Source organism: Heloderma suspectum, chromosome 1 (genome assembly GCF_057233095.1).
Source record: "Heloderma suspectum isolate Gila_16-S chromosome 1, 16-S_ref, whole genome shotgun sequence".
Lineage (NCBI taxonomy): Eukaryota > Metazoa > Chordata > Lepidosauria > Squamata > Helodermatidae > Heloderma > Heloderma suspectum.
Genome location: NC_139458.1, coordinates 51,048,120 through 51,063,852, shown reverse-complemented (window position 1 = coordinate 51,063,852; position 15,733 = coordinate 51,048,120). Strand labels below are relative to the sequence as shown.

The 15,733-nt window shown below is 44.4% G+C and overlaps 2 protein-coding genes across 8 annotated transcripts in view; one reads left to right on the top strand and one right to left on the bottom strand.

The window, feature by feature from the left end:
* COQ6 (coenzyme Q6, monooxygenase) overlaps positions 1 to 7,154 on the top strand; it is a 25,203-nt gene extending 18,049 nt beyond the window's left edge. For both annotated transcript variants that reach the window (XM_084842750.1, XM_084842779.1), the window contains one exon: positions 6,908 to 7,154. In XM_084842750.1, the coding sequence (XP_084698876.1) occupies positions 6,908 to 7,059 (152 nt within the window). In that variant the 3' untranslated portion in view covers positions 7,060 to 7,154. The remainder of the gene's footprint in view (positions 1 to 6,907) is intronic.
* ENTPD5 (ectonucleoside triphosphate diphosphohydrolase 5 (inactive)) overlaps positions 1 to 15,733 on the bottom strand; it is a 27,559-nt gene that overhangs the window by 4,901 nt on the left and 6,925 nt on the right. For 4 of the 6 annotated variants that reach the window (XR_014788993.1, XM_084842804.1, XM_084842794.1 and 1 more), the window contains exons 3-11: positions 15,347 to 15,426; positions 14,404 to 14,547; positions 13,946 to 14,021; positions 9,932 to 9,967; positions 9,625 to 9,713; positions 8,005 to 8,084; positions 7,561 to 7,622; positions 3,117 to 3,215; positions 2,270 to 2,410 (exon numbers count right to left, since the gene is read on the bottom strand). Coding sequence is in view for 4 of the 6 variants with exons in the window: in XM_084842804.1 (XP_084698930.1) it covers positions 2,270 to 2,410; positions 3,117 to 3,215; positions 7,561 to 7,622; positions 8,005 to 8,084; positions 9,625 to 9,713; positions 9,932 to 9,967; positions 13,946 to 14,021; positions 14,404 to 14,547; positions 15,347 to 15,426 (807 nt within the window). In the remaining 2 variants the exon portion in view is untranslated. The remainder of the gene's footprint in view (positions 1 to 2,269; positions 2,411 to 3,116; positions 3,216 to 7,560; positions 7,623 to 8,004; positions 8,085 to 9,624; positions 9,714 to 9,931; positions 9,968 to 13,945; positions 14,022 to 14,403; positions 14,548 to 15,346; positions 15,427 to 15,733) is intronic. The other 2 variants (XR_014788994.1, XM_084842820.1) reach the window with 1 other exon arrangement.

Sequence of the window (15,733 nt, the reverse complement as noted above, 5' to 3'; positions counted from 1 at the left end):
CAACCACACTACAAGTGAGAAGGATCTTGGAATTGTTGTAGATCGCAAGCTGGATATGAGCCAACAATGTGATGTGGCTGCAAAAAAAAGCAAATGCTGTTTGGGGCTGCATTAATAGAAGCATAGCTTCCAAATCCCGGGAAGTACTAGTTCCCCTCTAATCAGCACTGGTTAGGCCTCATCTGGAGTACTGTGTCCAGTTCTGGGCACCACACTTTAAGAAGGATGCAGACAAACTGGAGAGGGTTCAGAGGAGGGCAACAAAGATGATCAGGGGACTGGAAACAAAGCCCTATGAGGAGAGGCTGAAAGAACTGGGCATGTTTAGCCTTGAGAAGAGAAGACTGAAGGGAGATATGATAGTGCTCTTCAAGTACTTGAAAGGTTGTCACAGAGAGGAAGGCCAGGATCTCTTCTTGATCATCCCAGAGTGCAGGACACGGAATAATGGGCTCAAGTGACAGGAAGCCAGATTCCGGCTGAACATCAAGAAAAACTTCCTGACTGTTAGAGCAATATGACAATGGAACCAATTACCTAGGGAGGTGGTGGGCTGTGTCACACTGGAGGCATTCAAGATGAGGCTGGACAGCCACTTGTCAGGGATGCTCTGACTTGGATTCCTGCATTGAGCAGGGGGTTGGACTCGATGGCCTTGTAGGCCCCTTCCAACCCTACTATTCTATGATTGTATGATAACACTAAAAAAAGGAAAGTTTGAATTACAATTGCAAACTGAAGTGCTAGGAAGAGTCAGATACACAAGTTCCTTACAGCAGTGCTTTTTAAATGTTCTTCCCTTATATAATACTTTCCATTTTGGGCTGTTTGTAAAGGAAGAAGTTCTGCATGTCCACTACAGAGCTCCAGTGCATTGCAGAGGATTATGGGGCATGTTCTACTGTATAGAATATAGATTCAGTTGACATGGAGTGCTGTGGCATTGTGAAGGGCCCTTCATAGGAAACGAAGAAGTACATAGTAGATTACACCCAACATTTCCATTGCATTGCTCAGTCACAGGGAAGTTTGGTAATGATAACTGAGCTATTTTTAGTGACATGTGACCACCATTACATATTTCTTCATCAAAGAACCAACCCATAATAAGCTTATAAGAAATCCCAGGATTCCTCAGCACAGCTTGAAAACCATGGCCCTTGAGCAGGGGTGGGGGAACTTTTTCAGTCTAAAAGCCAACTGCCAGTCTGGGAAAGGTCTCGGAGGAGTCACATTCCACCTGTGAGTGGGGCCAAAATGTGTTTCTTACCAATTTTCAGCTTACTCATAACTAATCAGGACAAGCCTCTGCCAAGAAGGAATTAATCACTCAGCAGCACTTTCAAATATTATTCCAAATACCAAGTCTCTACATGTCTACTAAGATGTAAGCATGAGCAGCAGAACTACTATTTCTACTCAGAAATAAGCAGAAGCTTCTGAAGAAAGCAGGACTGAATCACCCAGCAACTTCCAACCCAGGCCCCACCTCCCTCTCCCAGCATGGAAAAGCTCTTGTCACTGATCAGCTGCTGATTGGAGAGAAGAGCTTTTACCTGTGGGATGGGAGGGGCAGAGGAGGAAGCAGCTAAGTGATTTATTCCTGCTTTTGAGTAGACATGCTCATGGTTACCTGTGAGAAGACATACAGAGGCTTGGTATGCTATTTGAAAGTGCTGCTGTGTGATACCTTCCTGCTTACTTCTGCATAGACACGCTTCCTAAATTGGTAACAATAGGATTTTTCAGCCCTGCCCACTTTTGAAATGGAATCTGGGCCTCAGGCTAAAAAAGGTTAGTCAGTTTTGCTCTAAACACATTGGGACCAGGTAATCTGAAGGCCTACATTCAAGCCTGCCTGAACTTCTAAGATCAGCATCTGAAAGATGCCTTTGGTCCACCAGGGAGAGCCATGAGATTAGTAAGTATCAGGGACAAGGCTTTTCTGGGGCAGCCCCATACCTTTGGAATGCCCTCCCCCACTTTGCTGGCCTTTAGGAGAATTTTAAGGATTTTTTATTCCAGACTGCATTTGGTTAGTTTTAGTGTACTGTGCTTTTAGCTGAGGTTTTATGTGCTGCTGCTAATTTGTTATTTCAATTATTCATGTATTGAATACAGTTTAATGATTTGATTATTTACTTTGTATTTTATAGTACATTGCAGTTTGCTTTGTGAGAGTTTTTAACCTAAAAAGCGAGCTAGAAATAAATAAATCACCCTTGAAGGTTATACAGCTCAAGCGAGTTTTGAAACATTTGCTGTTTACCTATCAAGTCAGTTTCCACAGCCCGATCATAATAATAGGAAAAGGCATAGAAGGAGCTTCTTCGAATCTCATCTGGTTGATGCAGTTTTCCTTGAACAACCTTCAACACCTCAGAATAACAAGGTTCAAATCCTATTTTCCCTGCCAGGGTAAGCACACAAATATAAATGTGATATGAGCCATGAGTCCCATTGTAGATAGAGCAGAATCCATAACAATTAAATTTAGAAGAGGAGAAACATGAATGAGAAAGCACAACAATGGAGTTTTAGATCTCTTCCCTCAACCCCAACATTGCCACAGCCTGGGGGCACAGCCCCATCTCTATCCTTGCTCTTCCTGTATAAATATACATTCAAAAGAAAAGAGGTTTTTTTAGCCCTACATGGGGAAAAACAAGGTCTTATGGAGGGGCTTCTCCACAAAAGGACAAGGAGTACATTCTAAAATTACATACCACAGATGAGCCGGCTGCCACTCTGCCCTGGGTAAAGAGAGCATGGAGTTGGGGGGAAAGGAGGTGCTCCTGGGGGCAGGGAGGGGAAGAGGTCGGGGTGGCTGGCTTACGCCTTTTCTTATCACTGCCCTAGCCTCCTTCCCTCCCCAAAGCCTCCGCTAGACTGCTGAAATCGCCTGTCCAGCTAAAATGCAGTGCGGGGGGCACGAGGTGCCTCACTCTCTGCATAGGATACTTGTAAGCCTCCGAATTTGGGGCAAGGGCCCAGCACTTTTGGACCATAACCTGAAAAGACATTATTTCAAAATACAAGCAAAGATAAAGAAGACAGTCTAAAAAGAAACCCTCTTCATTTAACCAGTCTTGAGAAACAGTATCTTTCTAACTTACCTTCTTTGTTGCCACCATACTGGTATTTAACTCCCGCAAAGTGCCACTCTGCTTCAAGCTGTTTTGGCAAACAAGAGCTTCGGAAGGTCTGTCCACCTGCTGTTGAAGAGAATATAGATGATGAGAAAAGTCAAGGAGGCTTATGTTTTATAGTCCCCTTGCAGGAAAAGGAAGCTGGAAAAAGTTCAAGTTCCTCACTCCATTTTCAGGGGGAAATCGAGATACTGCTTGTTTCCCCAAATGGCACAGTCCACTAGACTCTATATAGGTTAGGAGTCTAGTGGCCTTGAGAAAAAAGCAACTAAGGGCACAATCCTATGCATGTTTAGACAGAGAAAGGCCATGCTGACTGGGGCATGCTGGGAGTTGTAGGCCTTTTCTCTGTCTAAACGTGCATAGGATTGCGCCCTAAGGGGGGCATGACAGAGGTGTATAAAATTATGCATGGTGTGGAGAAATTGGATAATACTAATGGTACCTTGAGCGCTATTTTCTTGATGGAAAGGTGGGGTACAAATCAAACAAAGAAATACATAAATAATAGAACTCAGGGTCATCCAGTGAAGCAGAGTGGTGGAAGATTCAGGACAGATAAAAGGAAGGACTTTTTCACACTGTGTATAATTAAACTATGGAACTTACTACTACAAGATGTTACCAAATGTCTTCTCCAAACACATGTGTGAGTGAAATCTTGAAACACGCATTCCAAGATTCACGTATCTAAGGTATCTTTGAACACTGATCATAGCGCATCTCGGTAGATTTGTCCCAATGATATGCACAAGTCTATTCCAAAAAGGGATTATTTTATTTAACACAAGAATCAAGATATACGCAATGATCACACTGGGAATTAGCTCACTGGTGAAAGGTGCTTACATGAACTCCAGGATGGAATTAATCAGTTCACATACCATAAACAGTCCTATGGTCACTAAGCAAATAAGACAGAAAACAAACAAACAAAAAATTCTGTAGAAATCCATGAACAGGATTCAAAAGATGGAAAGATTAGCTCAAAGTCCTGCTCGGTGTCAAAACTGAGGGCAGCTGTGCGTGAAAGGCCAGGTCGTGGACATGCACAGTGGGTCTGGACCCAACTGAGCTGGATTACAGTTCCAGAGGAGCTGAAGAAGTCAGGACTAGGCAAATCTCAATTCTATAGGCTTTCTGTGAGGTGGGGAGAGGGAGAGATTGTGGGGAGAACTACGGACTCAAGAAGGGGTTTGCAGCATCGCCCAGGGGCTAGCCAGTATAATAAGTCTTCTTAACACTCACACAAGCATAGGATAGGAAAGCAGATAAAAGGGGTGTAGGCTACAATTTGTATGGAAAGGACCTCCAGAAGATAGGATAGAGCCTGAAAAATTCATTTCCTGAACGATTATCCTGGAGATGGGTTGTGGGAAAACTCCTGCAACTGCTGAGGAAAGGAGCCTTGAGTGTGGCTGAATGTGGGTCTCTGCTTTGGCAGAAGCAGGGACCTAAGTGACCAGAACTGGGTGTTCTAGAGAAAAAGGACTGGCGAGGCTCTGTGGCAGAACCCATGTTCCGTAGCTTGAGAGATTTAATCAAAAAAGTGAAAGCCAATGGACACGCACAGACACTGAGCTTGTCACCTACCAAGACAGTGCAGTACCAGACCTTTAGGAGGCCAGGAACCAATGCGATTTCAGCCAAGTGAGAGTCTGAAAGTGAATGTGACCAGCAGGGATTACCAGAACACTGAAGACCTGACATTCAGGGTTCTTAAAGTGTTCAAACAAAAGACATGTCCCTGGGCGAAATGAATGCTGAAAGAATAGTTATTTTAACACCATCTAGCTGTGAGCCCTGCAGGACCTGGGCCCTGTTCCTGGCTCTTCTCCACCTGGTCTGGGAGGGCAGGGCCCCAACCTGACTCCAGCTATAAAGGCTCTCCTGCTGCTAGAGGTGCCAGAGACCATCTAGCTGTGAGCCCTGGAGGACCTGGACCCCATTCCTCCGCCCGGTTTTCTAGTGGCCTGAGTATAAGCCTGGAAAGGAGGATGTTCGGCTAATTGGGGGGACCTAAAGGGGGGGGATCAGTGTAATGACAGGTAGAAGGAGATATGAGGAGGACTTGCCAAGTAAGAGGAACGCGGCCCAGACAGTTAATAGTCGTGCCATGTTCCGGTCCTCCTTGCACTTGCAGGTTTGGTGGCTGCCCTATCAGCCTGCCCTCGGGTCTCTGGATGCTGCTTTTAAATTCCAGATTGGTTCAGAATAAGGCCCCCATGACTTACTAGTGGATAAGGTGGCCAATCTGGCATGTATAACTGAGACCTGGGTGGGTGAACAGGGAAAAGTCAGTCTCTCCCATTTATGCCCACTTGGTCCAGCATCAGGGCAGGCTTGAGGGCTGGGGGATGGACAATCTATAAGAATTCCATCTCCCTCTGTGGTCTATAAGAATTCCATCTCCCTCTGAAGGCTTCCTGTCCATGTAACTACTCGTCTGGGGTGTTTGCACCTTGTGTTCGGTTAGCTGGACAGAGTAGGGATTCTGTTGGTGTATCACCCACCCTGCTGTTCAACAGATGCCCTAGATGAGCTGATGGAGGTGGTCTTGGGTGTGCTGCTGAGATCCCCCAGACTGTTGGTTCTGGGGGATGTTAACATTCACACTGAGGGCACCTTGTCTTGGGCAGCTCAATGTAAACAAAGCAATTGCAACCCAAACGCACCTCCACCCAAGAGTTTGGCTTTAATAAGCAACTGCATACCACACAGGGCAGCTTAAATGGTTTTCCAAAGTTATGCTGCTCATGGAGTTTATTTTTCAGGTTAGTATTTCACAGCCTAGATTGTGTTTCATTATGCAAACTGGCTCAAATAGAGTACCAAGTTACCTGTCTCAGTGACAGCAGAACCTCTTTGTTGGAGGAGAATTAGACACTGGAAATGGGATAAAGGGAGTTTTAGCTGAATGCAGACAGCCTGTTAGAAGCTTGCCAGAAGCCTAAAGAGGTTTCCCAGCACACAAGTGAATAGGCCAAATTGTGGGGATTGTATGTACCCATTCAGCTTATTTGATCCCTATAAGCCACATGACACCAGTGTTCAACTTGCATCAATTCCTTATTGATCTGTGTTCTATTCCTATTATTAGCGTGGTGGCCACCTCAGGGAGCAGATGTCAGGGAGACAAGGGGTGACTGTGGCAGCCCTCATTGTCCATCCCCCTGAGCCCCCTCTGGCCATTCCCATCTTCTGAAGCCAGCACCTCGGCGGCCTCCATGCTTGCATGTGCTGGCCTGGGCTGGCTGTCTCACTCACCCCCCCAATGAATCACAGATATTCCCATTGGGAAAGGTCCCCATCCAGGCAAGGAGGCAAAGAAGCAGCCAGCCCAGGCCATGTAAGTGCACGCTGAAGATGTCACTGCTGTATTGCAGCATTTGTTCAAGAGAGCAGCGAGCAAGTGCCAGGTAGAGCAGTCAGAGAGTGGTGGCAAGGTACTGGAGGACAGAGCTGGGTGTTCCACACAGCCTGCCCTGTGCCCCCTGATACTAGACTGCCGCTTTTTGCAGCAATGGAGTACACCGTCCCATCACCAGTGCTGAAGTAAGATTCAGCTGCCAGTCCAGTCGGCTTCTGTACATGGAGTGGGGGAAGTTCTGCATGCACAAGCAGTTTCCATATGGGAATTAACTTGCTAGAGAGAACACCTATACTGAGGTGTTGATAATAAGCACATGTATTTAAACATCATTAACTGATTAAAAGCCAGGTGATAAATCCACTAAAACTCTTTCATCTGTTGACAGTACTAAAAGTGATTGCCAAAAAGATCACCAACATGGTGGTGGGACTAAGTTGTAACCTGCAAAGAATGAAAGAACCAAAAAAGACTTTTTCAAACAGAGAGTACTGGCTGCCACTCCTAAGAGCAACATCCCCTTGGAGGTATGGGTTTTAAAATCTTGCCTGGTGACAGAAACATTGGACATGGACTCCGTGACCCAATTCATATGATTGCAGTTTGGAAAAACTCTGTTTTCAAACAACGTTCTACCAAATAACTTCTGTGCCCTTGGGCCTGCCTGCCTGAGATTCCCCCACGTGCTCCTCTTGGAATGCGCTGCACTCTCATTACCATCCAGATACATTTTTCCTTATTTATCCTCCTCCATACAATAGTGTTATATCAGAAATAAGTGATATCCCCAATTTCTAGATAAACCACTGCTAATAAACACAGAGTCAGACATGAGATACCAGCCAGAAAATATGGGAACTGCATAGGTTCATTGCATACAATAACTATGCATACAATTTCTAGATAAACCACTGCTAATAAACACAGAGTCAGACATGAGATACCAGCCAGAAAATATGGGAATTGCATAGGTTCATTGCATACAATAACTATGCATACAATTGCATACAATAACTACGTAGTTATTCTCTCTCGCTGTACCTTCCATTTCCAAGGCTCCCAGTGTTGCTAGTCGTGCAGCTTTCAGCCCAAACCCCAAATAGCTGTAAAGGAGGACAAAGGGAGCGTAATTACAATGTGTGTCCACCCTACCCCACCTGTGAGACTAGGTGGCAACCTATTTTATAAACATGGACATAAATGATTCTCTGCTAAGAGCCTCCTGCTTGCTGAACCCCAAATGTGAAATGTCAGCATGTTACACAACAATCCACAAACTACCCTGTTCATTATGATGACACTGAAGACACATATATCTAGCATTCCACACAAGGCTTTTAAAACTTATTCTGATAACCAGCAAAAGACACTGACTTAAAAACTGAGCAGCACAAATTATTAAGGTAAATATTGCTTCTGACTGAAGTTCAACAGTACCCTTGAGTTTTGAAGAAACAACCTTTTGTATAATGCCTCCTCACTCACCTGTGGGTGTAGAGTTTAAAAGTGCTGTTGAACATTTGAAATGAGGTAAGGAAATCCACTGGTGTTTGCTCCAGGGTTTCCTAAAAATTAGAATAATGATAAAGGATTGTTCAGTGATAGCTATTCCAAGAGAAAACAGGTGGGAAACTCACTGCTGATTTTCAGATATGTTTTGTGCAGCGTATACAGAGCCCACACCACTGGATAGAGGGGATGCCTTTCCACAGCAACAATTTTTTTGACAAACTAGTTGTAAAGCACCCCTATATTCCGTTATATTTGCCTGCACTTGGAAGAGAGGCTACATTCCTGCCTGAAAAGGCACAGGTGCAGCCTGCCTTTATTAAGAGACAGGCACACAGCTGGGATAACCATGCGCCGCAATAAATGGAACTGATATTTACAGAGTCACCTCAACATAAACCTTGCTCAGAGGGAAGGGCCATAGTTCAATGGTAGAGCACCTGTTTTGCATGCAGCAGGTACTATATTTAGTCCCCAGCATCTCCAGGTAGAGGTGGAAGAACTCTTGTCTGAAACCTTGGAGCATGGCTGCCAGTCAGCGTCGACAATACTGAGCTAGGTGGACCGATGGTCTGACTCAGTATAAGGCAGCTTCCTATGTTCCTAAGTAAGATACATAGAGAATTCTGATAATCTGAAGCTATTAATGTTCAGAAAATTACTACTGTAAAGCAGTTGGGTTTGTTTTTATCTGCGTTGTTGTAGCTTTTTGTGATTTTTTGCGTTGTAGCTTTCTGTGATTTTTTGTATTTTATGTTTTTATTATAAATTGCCTCAAGCACTCAGAAGTGGAGGGGTGATTTCAAAATATATTAAATAAAGATTTTAAGGAAGCAATCCTGTGACCGCTAGACAGTGGCTAGGCGGCCATAGTATATGCTGTTTTCCAGGAACCGACCTTGGAGCCCGAGCTCCAAGGTCAGTTCCTGGAGAACTGACCTCCCCTGACTTCCGCACTGCCTTGGAGGCAGTGCGGAACAGCCTCGTCCTCCGCGCTCACAAGAGGAGTGCGGAGCGGCCAGAAAGGGGCATGGTTTGGGGCATTCCGGGGTGGGGAGAGCGTAGCTGCATGTATGACACATCCAATGTGTCGTACAGCAGTCTCCTTCCCCGCTCCGTGCTCCCGCAGCTAGACAGAAAAAGCAGGGCAGGAGAAGCGTGGAGAGAACAATCCCCTCCATTCTTCTCCTGCCCTGCTTTGGATAGGCAGTCACCTCCGAGTTTGGAGGCGGCCGCCTATCTAGTTAGGATTGCACCCTAAAACCAGTAAGGAAAAAAAATCCAGTTCTATCAAGGCCGCTAGCGAATGTGGCCACATTCACAGATGCTGCAAATTGAGGCTGTATTAGAAAGATCAGAATATCTAAGATACAGGCACTACTTTAAATAATAAAATACAACAATATCAAATGTATACCATTTTACATTCCTCTAGTATTTAAAAAAAACATTTAAAGGAAGCCTAACAATTTAATGGACATTATTAAAGCAGCATAGATCAAGGTGAAATAGAAAAACAAAATAATTTGGACACCTGCACCAGATTATCCAACATGATGGCAGCCCCAACAAGACTGAATTGTACCTACTCCTCACCTCCAGCTGTGGCAGAAATGTGATCTGCGTTGAGGCTCCTCCCAGGTCCAGGGTCCCCACTGTCTGCTGGTTCTGGCCATACAACTGCCCTGCAGGCAACATTGCAAATGTTCAAATATTATCCATATGCCATGAGGGATCCCATGTTGTTATTTGGCCTTCAGGGCCTTGGATGGATTTCAGCAACAGAAGTGTAAGAATGTAGTGGATGCACAAGATTAATATTCTGCTGTCAATGGGCTGCTTGCCCGATTTTTGCAACAGACTCTACCCAAGTCTTCAAACTGAACCATGTGGCAGCAATTACCTGTCAAAAAATTCACAGTGATCCAGGCTAGAATACCTGTAAGGAGGAAGAAAAAACAATTGAAAGTCCTTCCATTTTTAGACCTGAAATGCAATCTACCAGATACCCACTGTTACTGCACTGTGTGCATTTCTTTCAATCAGTTATCTCTAGTTGTCCAAGCAGAATCTCATTTCGTTCCTTGCCTAGGTTTCTAGTATGCACTAGGCTTTTTCTCAGCCTTCACTGCTGAGACTTTAATTAAGACCTTAATTAATTTCCACTTTTAAAAGATACTCAGCTTCATTTCACATACCTTCAAATCAGTCTTTTGAGATAACCCTTACAGAATTATTGCATCAGCTTTACCCAAACCAACTCTAAAAGACATTCTTAACTACACCTACTTTTGGACAGCTCACTCAAATGAAAATTGTCATAATGAAGAAATGGGTTGAAGGGATACAGGCTGAGCTTGGTATGTGGTAAGTATTCTTGATTATTCTTTATTACATTTCTATACCGCTCAATAGCCAAAGCTCTCTGGGTGGTTTACAAAGATTAAAAACATTAAAAACACAGTATACAGAGATTAAAAGCCATTTACATAAAAAACGTCAATCCTAAAGGAAATCAACCCTGACTGCTCATTGGAAGGACGGATATTGATTGGTTCAAAAATTGGGAAAGGAGTATGACAAGGCTGCATATTGTCGCCCTGCTTATTTAACTTATATGCAGAGTACATCATGAGAAACGCCAGGATGGATGAATCACAGCTCAGAATTAAGATTGCCGGGAGAATTATCAACAACCTCAGATACGCAGACGATACCACTCTAATGGCAGCGAAGAGGATCTAAAGAGCCTCTTGTTGAGGGTGAAAGTGGAGAGTGCAAAAGCTGGTTTGAAACTCAACGTTACAAAAACTAAGATCATGGCATCTGGCCCCATCACTTCCTGGCATACAGAAGGGGAAGAAATGGAAGCAGTGACAGATTATATTTTCTTGGGCTCCAAGATCACCGCAGACAGTGACTGTAGCCATGAAATTAAAAGACGCTTGCTCCTTGGGAGAAAAGCTATGGCAAACCTAGACAGCATAGTAAGAAGCAGAGACATCACCTTGCCGACAAACGTTTGTATCATCAAAGCTATGGTTTTCCCAGTAGTAACGTATGGCTGTGAGAGCTGGACTATAAGGAAGGCTGAGTGCAGGAAAATTGATGCCTTCGAACTGTGGTGCTGGAGAAGACTCTTACGAGTCCCTTGGACTGCAAGGAGGTCAAATCAGTCCATCCTAAAGGAAATCAACCCTGACTGCTCATTGGAAGGACAGATACTGAAGCTGAAGCTCAAATATTTTGGCCACCTAATGCGAAGAGAAAAGTCGCTGGAAAAGACCCTGATGCTGGGAAAGATTGAAGGCAAAAGGAGAAGGGGACGGCAGAGGATGAGATGGCTAGATAGCATCACTGATGCAATGAATATGAACTTGAGCACGCTCCGGGAGAGAGCGGAGGACAGGAAGGCCCGGCGTGCTATGGTCCATGGGATCACGAAGAGCTGGACACGACTGAACAACAACAACATAAAAAACACATGAACAGACAATATACACAAAAGAAACATATATCTAAAACAACTTCAAACAAAAAATCTCAAAAACAAACAACCATAACCATGATGTGATGGCAAACTGAGAGCAGTGCAAAACTATCTCAGCCCATATTTAGACTGTAAACTTGCAGGTAGGGCCTCTGCTATTGCCTAAAATTGCATCACCATCGTTAACATCATCTTAAAAAAAATTCACTATGGGAAGTGAGTTGAAGATCATGTGGTAAATGTGGGCTGCGTTACAAACAATATATGTGATGAAATAAGCAACCACTTCCCTTCAGATGTCAGATTCAGCCTAGATACACAGAATTTACTCACCATGCCAATTTCCTTGAGTTTGTGCTAACTGTAAACTCCAGGAAGAGTTTACATGCCTCATGCAGACTGCTTTTCATCTAGTAGTATTTTCTTTATGAGATTTACCAGTATAACCAAGCAGCCTTTCTCTATGTCTCCCTCAGCAGCTGCCTCAGATTTATACACCCAGAAGGTGGATCTTCTTGCACTCCAATTCTCCTCCCGCCCCGCCGCCATTTTTCTTTACTATTCAAATTCAGGAGTCATCTTTTGTGTATTGATTTTGTAGGTACCTGAATCCCCCAATTCAGTTACTGACTGAGAGAAACAATCTCCTATTCAGCCATAGAAACAGGAAGCATTAGTTCAACACCAGGTTGGATACCATCTTGAATTCTGGGCTTCTAGTTGATAAACATGGTTGGGAACAGTAATTTTCAGCTTGGTCAAATTAATCTAGAAAAGTGGGTTCCCCAAAATTTAGAAATGTGTCTCATAATTTTCTAGACCATTTCAGTGAATATAGCACAAGACTATAAATAAGATACTGTAGTTTTTCCTACCTTGAGAGCAACACTTGGAAGAAACTGATTATCTAGACCCATTTCAGTCGGGCTTCAGGCTTGGGCATGGGACAGAAACGGCCTTGGTCACCTTGGTAGATGATATGAGGAGGGCTCTGGATAGGGGTGAATGCTCCTTCCTTGTTCTCCTCGACCTCTCAGCGGCTTTTGATACCGTTGACCACAGTATCCTCCTGGACCGCCTGGAGGGGTTGGGCATTGGAGACACCGTATTGCGGTGATTCCGGTCCTTCCTCTCCGGCAGGTACCAGAGGGTAGCACTGGGAGAGGAGGTTTCGGACCCGTGGCCACTCACTTGTGGGGTGCCACAGGGTTCCATCCTCTCCCCGATGCTATTTAATATCTATGTGAAGCCGCTGGGGGCTATTATCAGGAGGTTTGGGGTGCGGTGTCATCAATATGCGGATGACACGCAGCTCTACCTCTCATTCAAATCTTCACCAAGGTTGGCCATAGAATCCCTGTCCAAATGTCTGGAGACCGTGAGTGGCTGGATGGGGAGGAAGAAGCTGAAGCTGAACCCTGACAAGACCGAGGTACTTTTGGTGGGAGACAAGAGGAGGCTGGGGGATGTTGACCTGGTGTTGAATGGGGTACGGCTACCCTTGAAAGACCAGGTCCGCAGCCTGGGGGTCATTTTGGACTCCCAGCTGTCCATGGAGGCTCAAGTGTCAGCTGTGAGCCGGACAGCACTGTATCAACTCCATCTGATACGGCGGCTGTGCCCCTTCCTTCCTGACCATCTGCTCCCATCGGTAGTACATGCCCTGGTCTCCTCTCGTTTAGACTACTGTAATGCGCTCTACGTGGGGTTACCCTTGAAGATGGTTCGGAAGCTGCAGCTGGTACAGAACGCAGCGGCTCGCCTGATTAAAGGCAGCCGCCGGCGAGATCACATCACTCCAGTGCTGAAGGAGTTGCACTGGTTACCAGTTGTTTTCCGGGCCATATTCAAGGTGTTGGTTTTGACCTTTAAAACCCTATATGGTTCCAGCCCAGCCTATCTTAAGGAGCGCCTCCAGCAGCACCAGACAGGCCGCTTAACAAGATCAGCCTCGGATGGCCTTCTCTCTGTCCCATCAGCCAGGACAGCTAGACTGGTGGGGACGAGGGAGAGGGCCTTTTCTGTGGTGGCCCCCACTCTGTAGAACTCCCTCCCTAGGGAACTCCGTCATGCCCCCTCTTTAATGAGCTTCCGTCGTGCATTAAAAACGTGGTTGTTCAGGCAGGCATTTGGGGTGGGTTAGGGTATTTTAGAAAATGTTTTTATTGTAGAATTTTATTGTTTTAAACTGTTTTATCGTATGCTGTACATCGCCCAGAGCGGCTGGGTGACCAGCCAGATGGGCGATTAATAAATTTAATAACAAAATTTAATAACAAATAAAAACACTAGAAATATTTTACTTTTCATTCAACCCAGAGGGGCTCTTCCCATTCTGCTTGCTTCCATAATTATTTCTCCCCACTTGGTCTTATCCCTTTTCGTTCTCCAAGGACTAACCTTTCTAAGATCCCTCCCAGGACCCACCTTCATAAGATCCATCCATGATGCTAACAGAATTATCAGGAACTAGAAAAGGAGATTCTTCAAAGACCACCTTGACCTATGGAAAGGAAAAAAATGGGTGATATTCTTAGAACTTGGAGCCATTCACAGAATGGAGTGTGTGGATGTCACAACATTCCTCTCCTACAAAAAGCAGTGGAACGAAAAGCAAGTTGAGTATAGGTTTAATTCTTTTCATCTAGCCTCCAGATATCATAAATAAAAACAGGACTATCTCCTGCCTTATTAACACCTCACCCTTATTAAGAATAAGAGCAGCTACAGGATTTAGAAGTGCATCACCCAACCCTGATAGGGCAATAAAAATACACAACTATGGCAAAAAGTACACATAGGCAGGCACTGAGAGATACCATTAAGGAAGACTCCCAATTTTGCATAATGACACCCCCTCCCCTTGCAATACAACCCAGTATTACCTCTGAGAGTAGAGCTTGGGCTTTGTGCTCTGCTAACAGCCTCAGACCAGCTGTGGCTTTCAATACTACTGGGGTCTTTTCCCAGTGGCTGGGTGGCACAGCTTCTTTGGCCATGTCTAACAATTTTCTGACAGTTTCAGCTCCCTAGAGATTAACAGAAAACAAAACATAAACATTGGTAGGGTTGGGCAAAGTACTCTTCCTTCAATCACTTCCTTAAAACCAGACCTTTTCTTGTAAGGATTTAAAAGGGCTCAGTCCCTTAATCATTGCTTCCAATCCTAGTTTAAAGTACATGAAATTACATTTGCTGACATTCACCCCTTGCTATCCACGTCTCTCTTACCCCAATGCCTCTTATCTTTCCTATTGTTTATCTTAGATTGTAATGTCCTTGAGGGCAGGGACCTGTCTATTTCTTTTCCCTTATAGATCTCTGAAAAGCGCCATGTACGCTGACGGTGCTGTATGCGGGGCGGGGAGGCAGTTAGCTCAGTGGCAGAGCACATGCTTTGCATGCAGCAGGTCCCAGGCTCAACCTCCGGTGTTTCCAGTTAAAGGGACCAGGTAGCAGTTGATGGGGAAGAGCTTGGAGAACCATTGTCTTCCAGTCAGAGTGGGCAGTAATAAGCCAGATAGACAACTAGCCTGACCTGTTATAAGGCAGCTTGAGAGAGAGAGAGAGAGAGGTGTGTGTGTGTGAGAATAAAATCCCCTTCAAATGCCAATGGTGAGTGGATGTTCTTCTGTCTTTTCCTGATAGTCATAACTATTTGTTTTCCCTCTCTTCTTTTCATCTATTCCTTACCTGCCTCTATTCCCCCACCCCTTTTTATTGCCCTCTTCCTCCTCTTCCTCCTCCTTCACATTAAACAAACTTTATTTAGAATGGGCAAGGAGAAAGGGGGCCTAATTGTCACAAAAATCAATCAGAATGTCTTACCTTCTCAGGCTGATCAGCATATGCTGAGAGACCTGGTTTCACTGATTCAAAGATTTCCCCTTCTAATTCTGCAGACTTTTCTGCAAAAGTTTAATTTAAAAAGCTTTTATAATGGCTAGCCTTTTCAGACAATATATATTAAAACAGATAATTGCAAAGGATATCTCTAGAACCTATAAACTGATATTTTTGTAACATATGTACAAGATGTGGATCAGGATTAATATTTAGCCCTAATAAATACCAAAGATGATGTAATAAAAAAGTCTTAATGTAACTAAAAGTTATGTTCTTAGCGGACTCCTCCAGTGATTCAACCAACAGCTCTCTCTTTCAGAGATGAAGCTTTTTAAAAGGAACATGCAAAAATACCATTTATTATGGGGT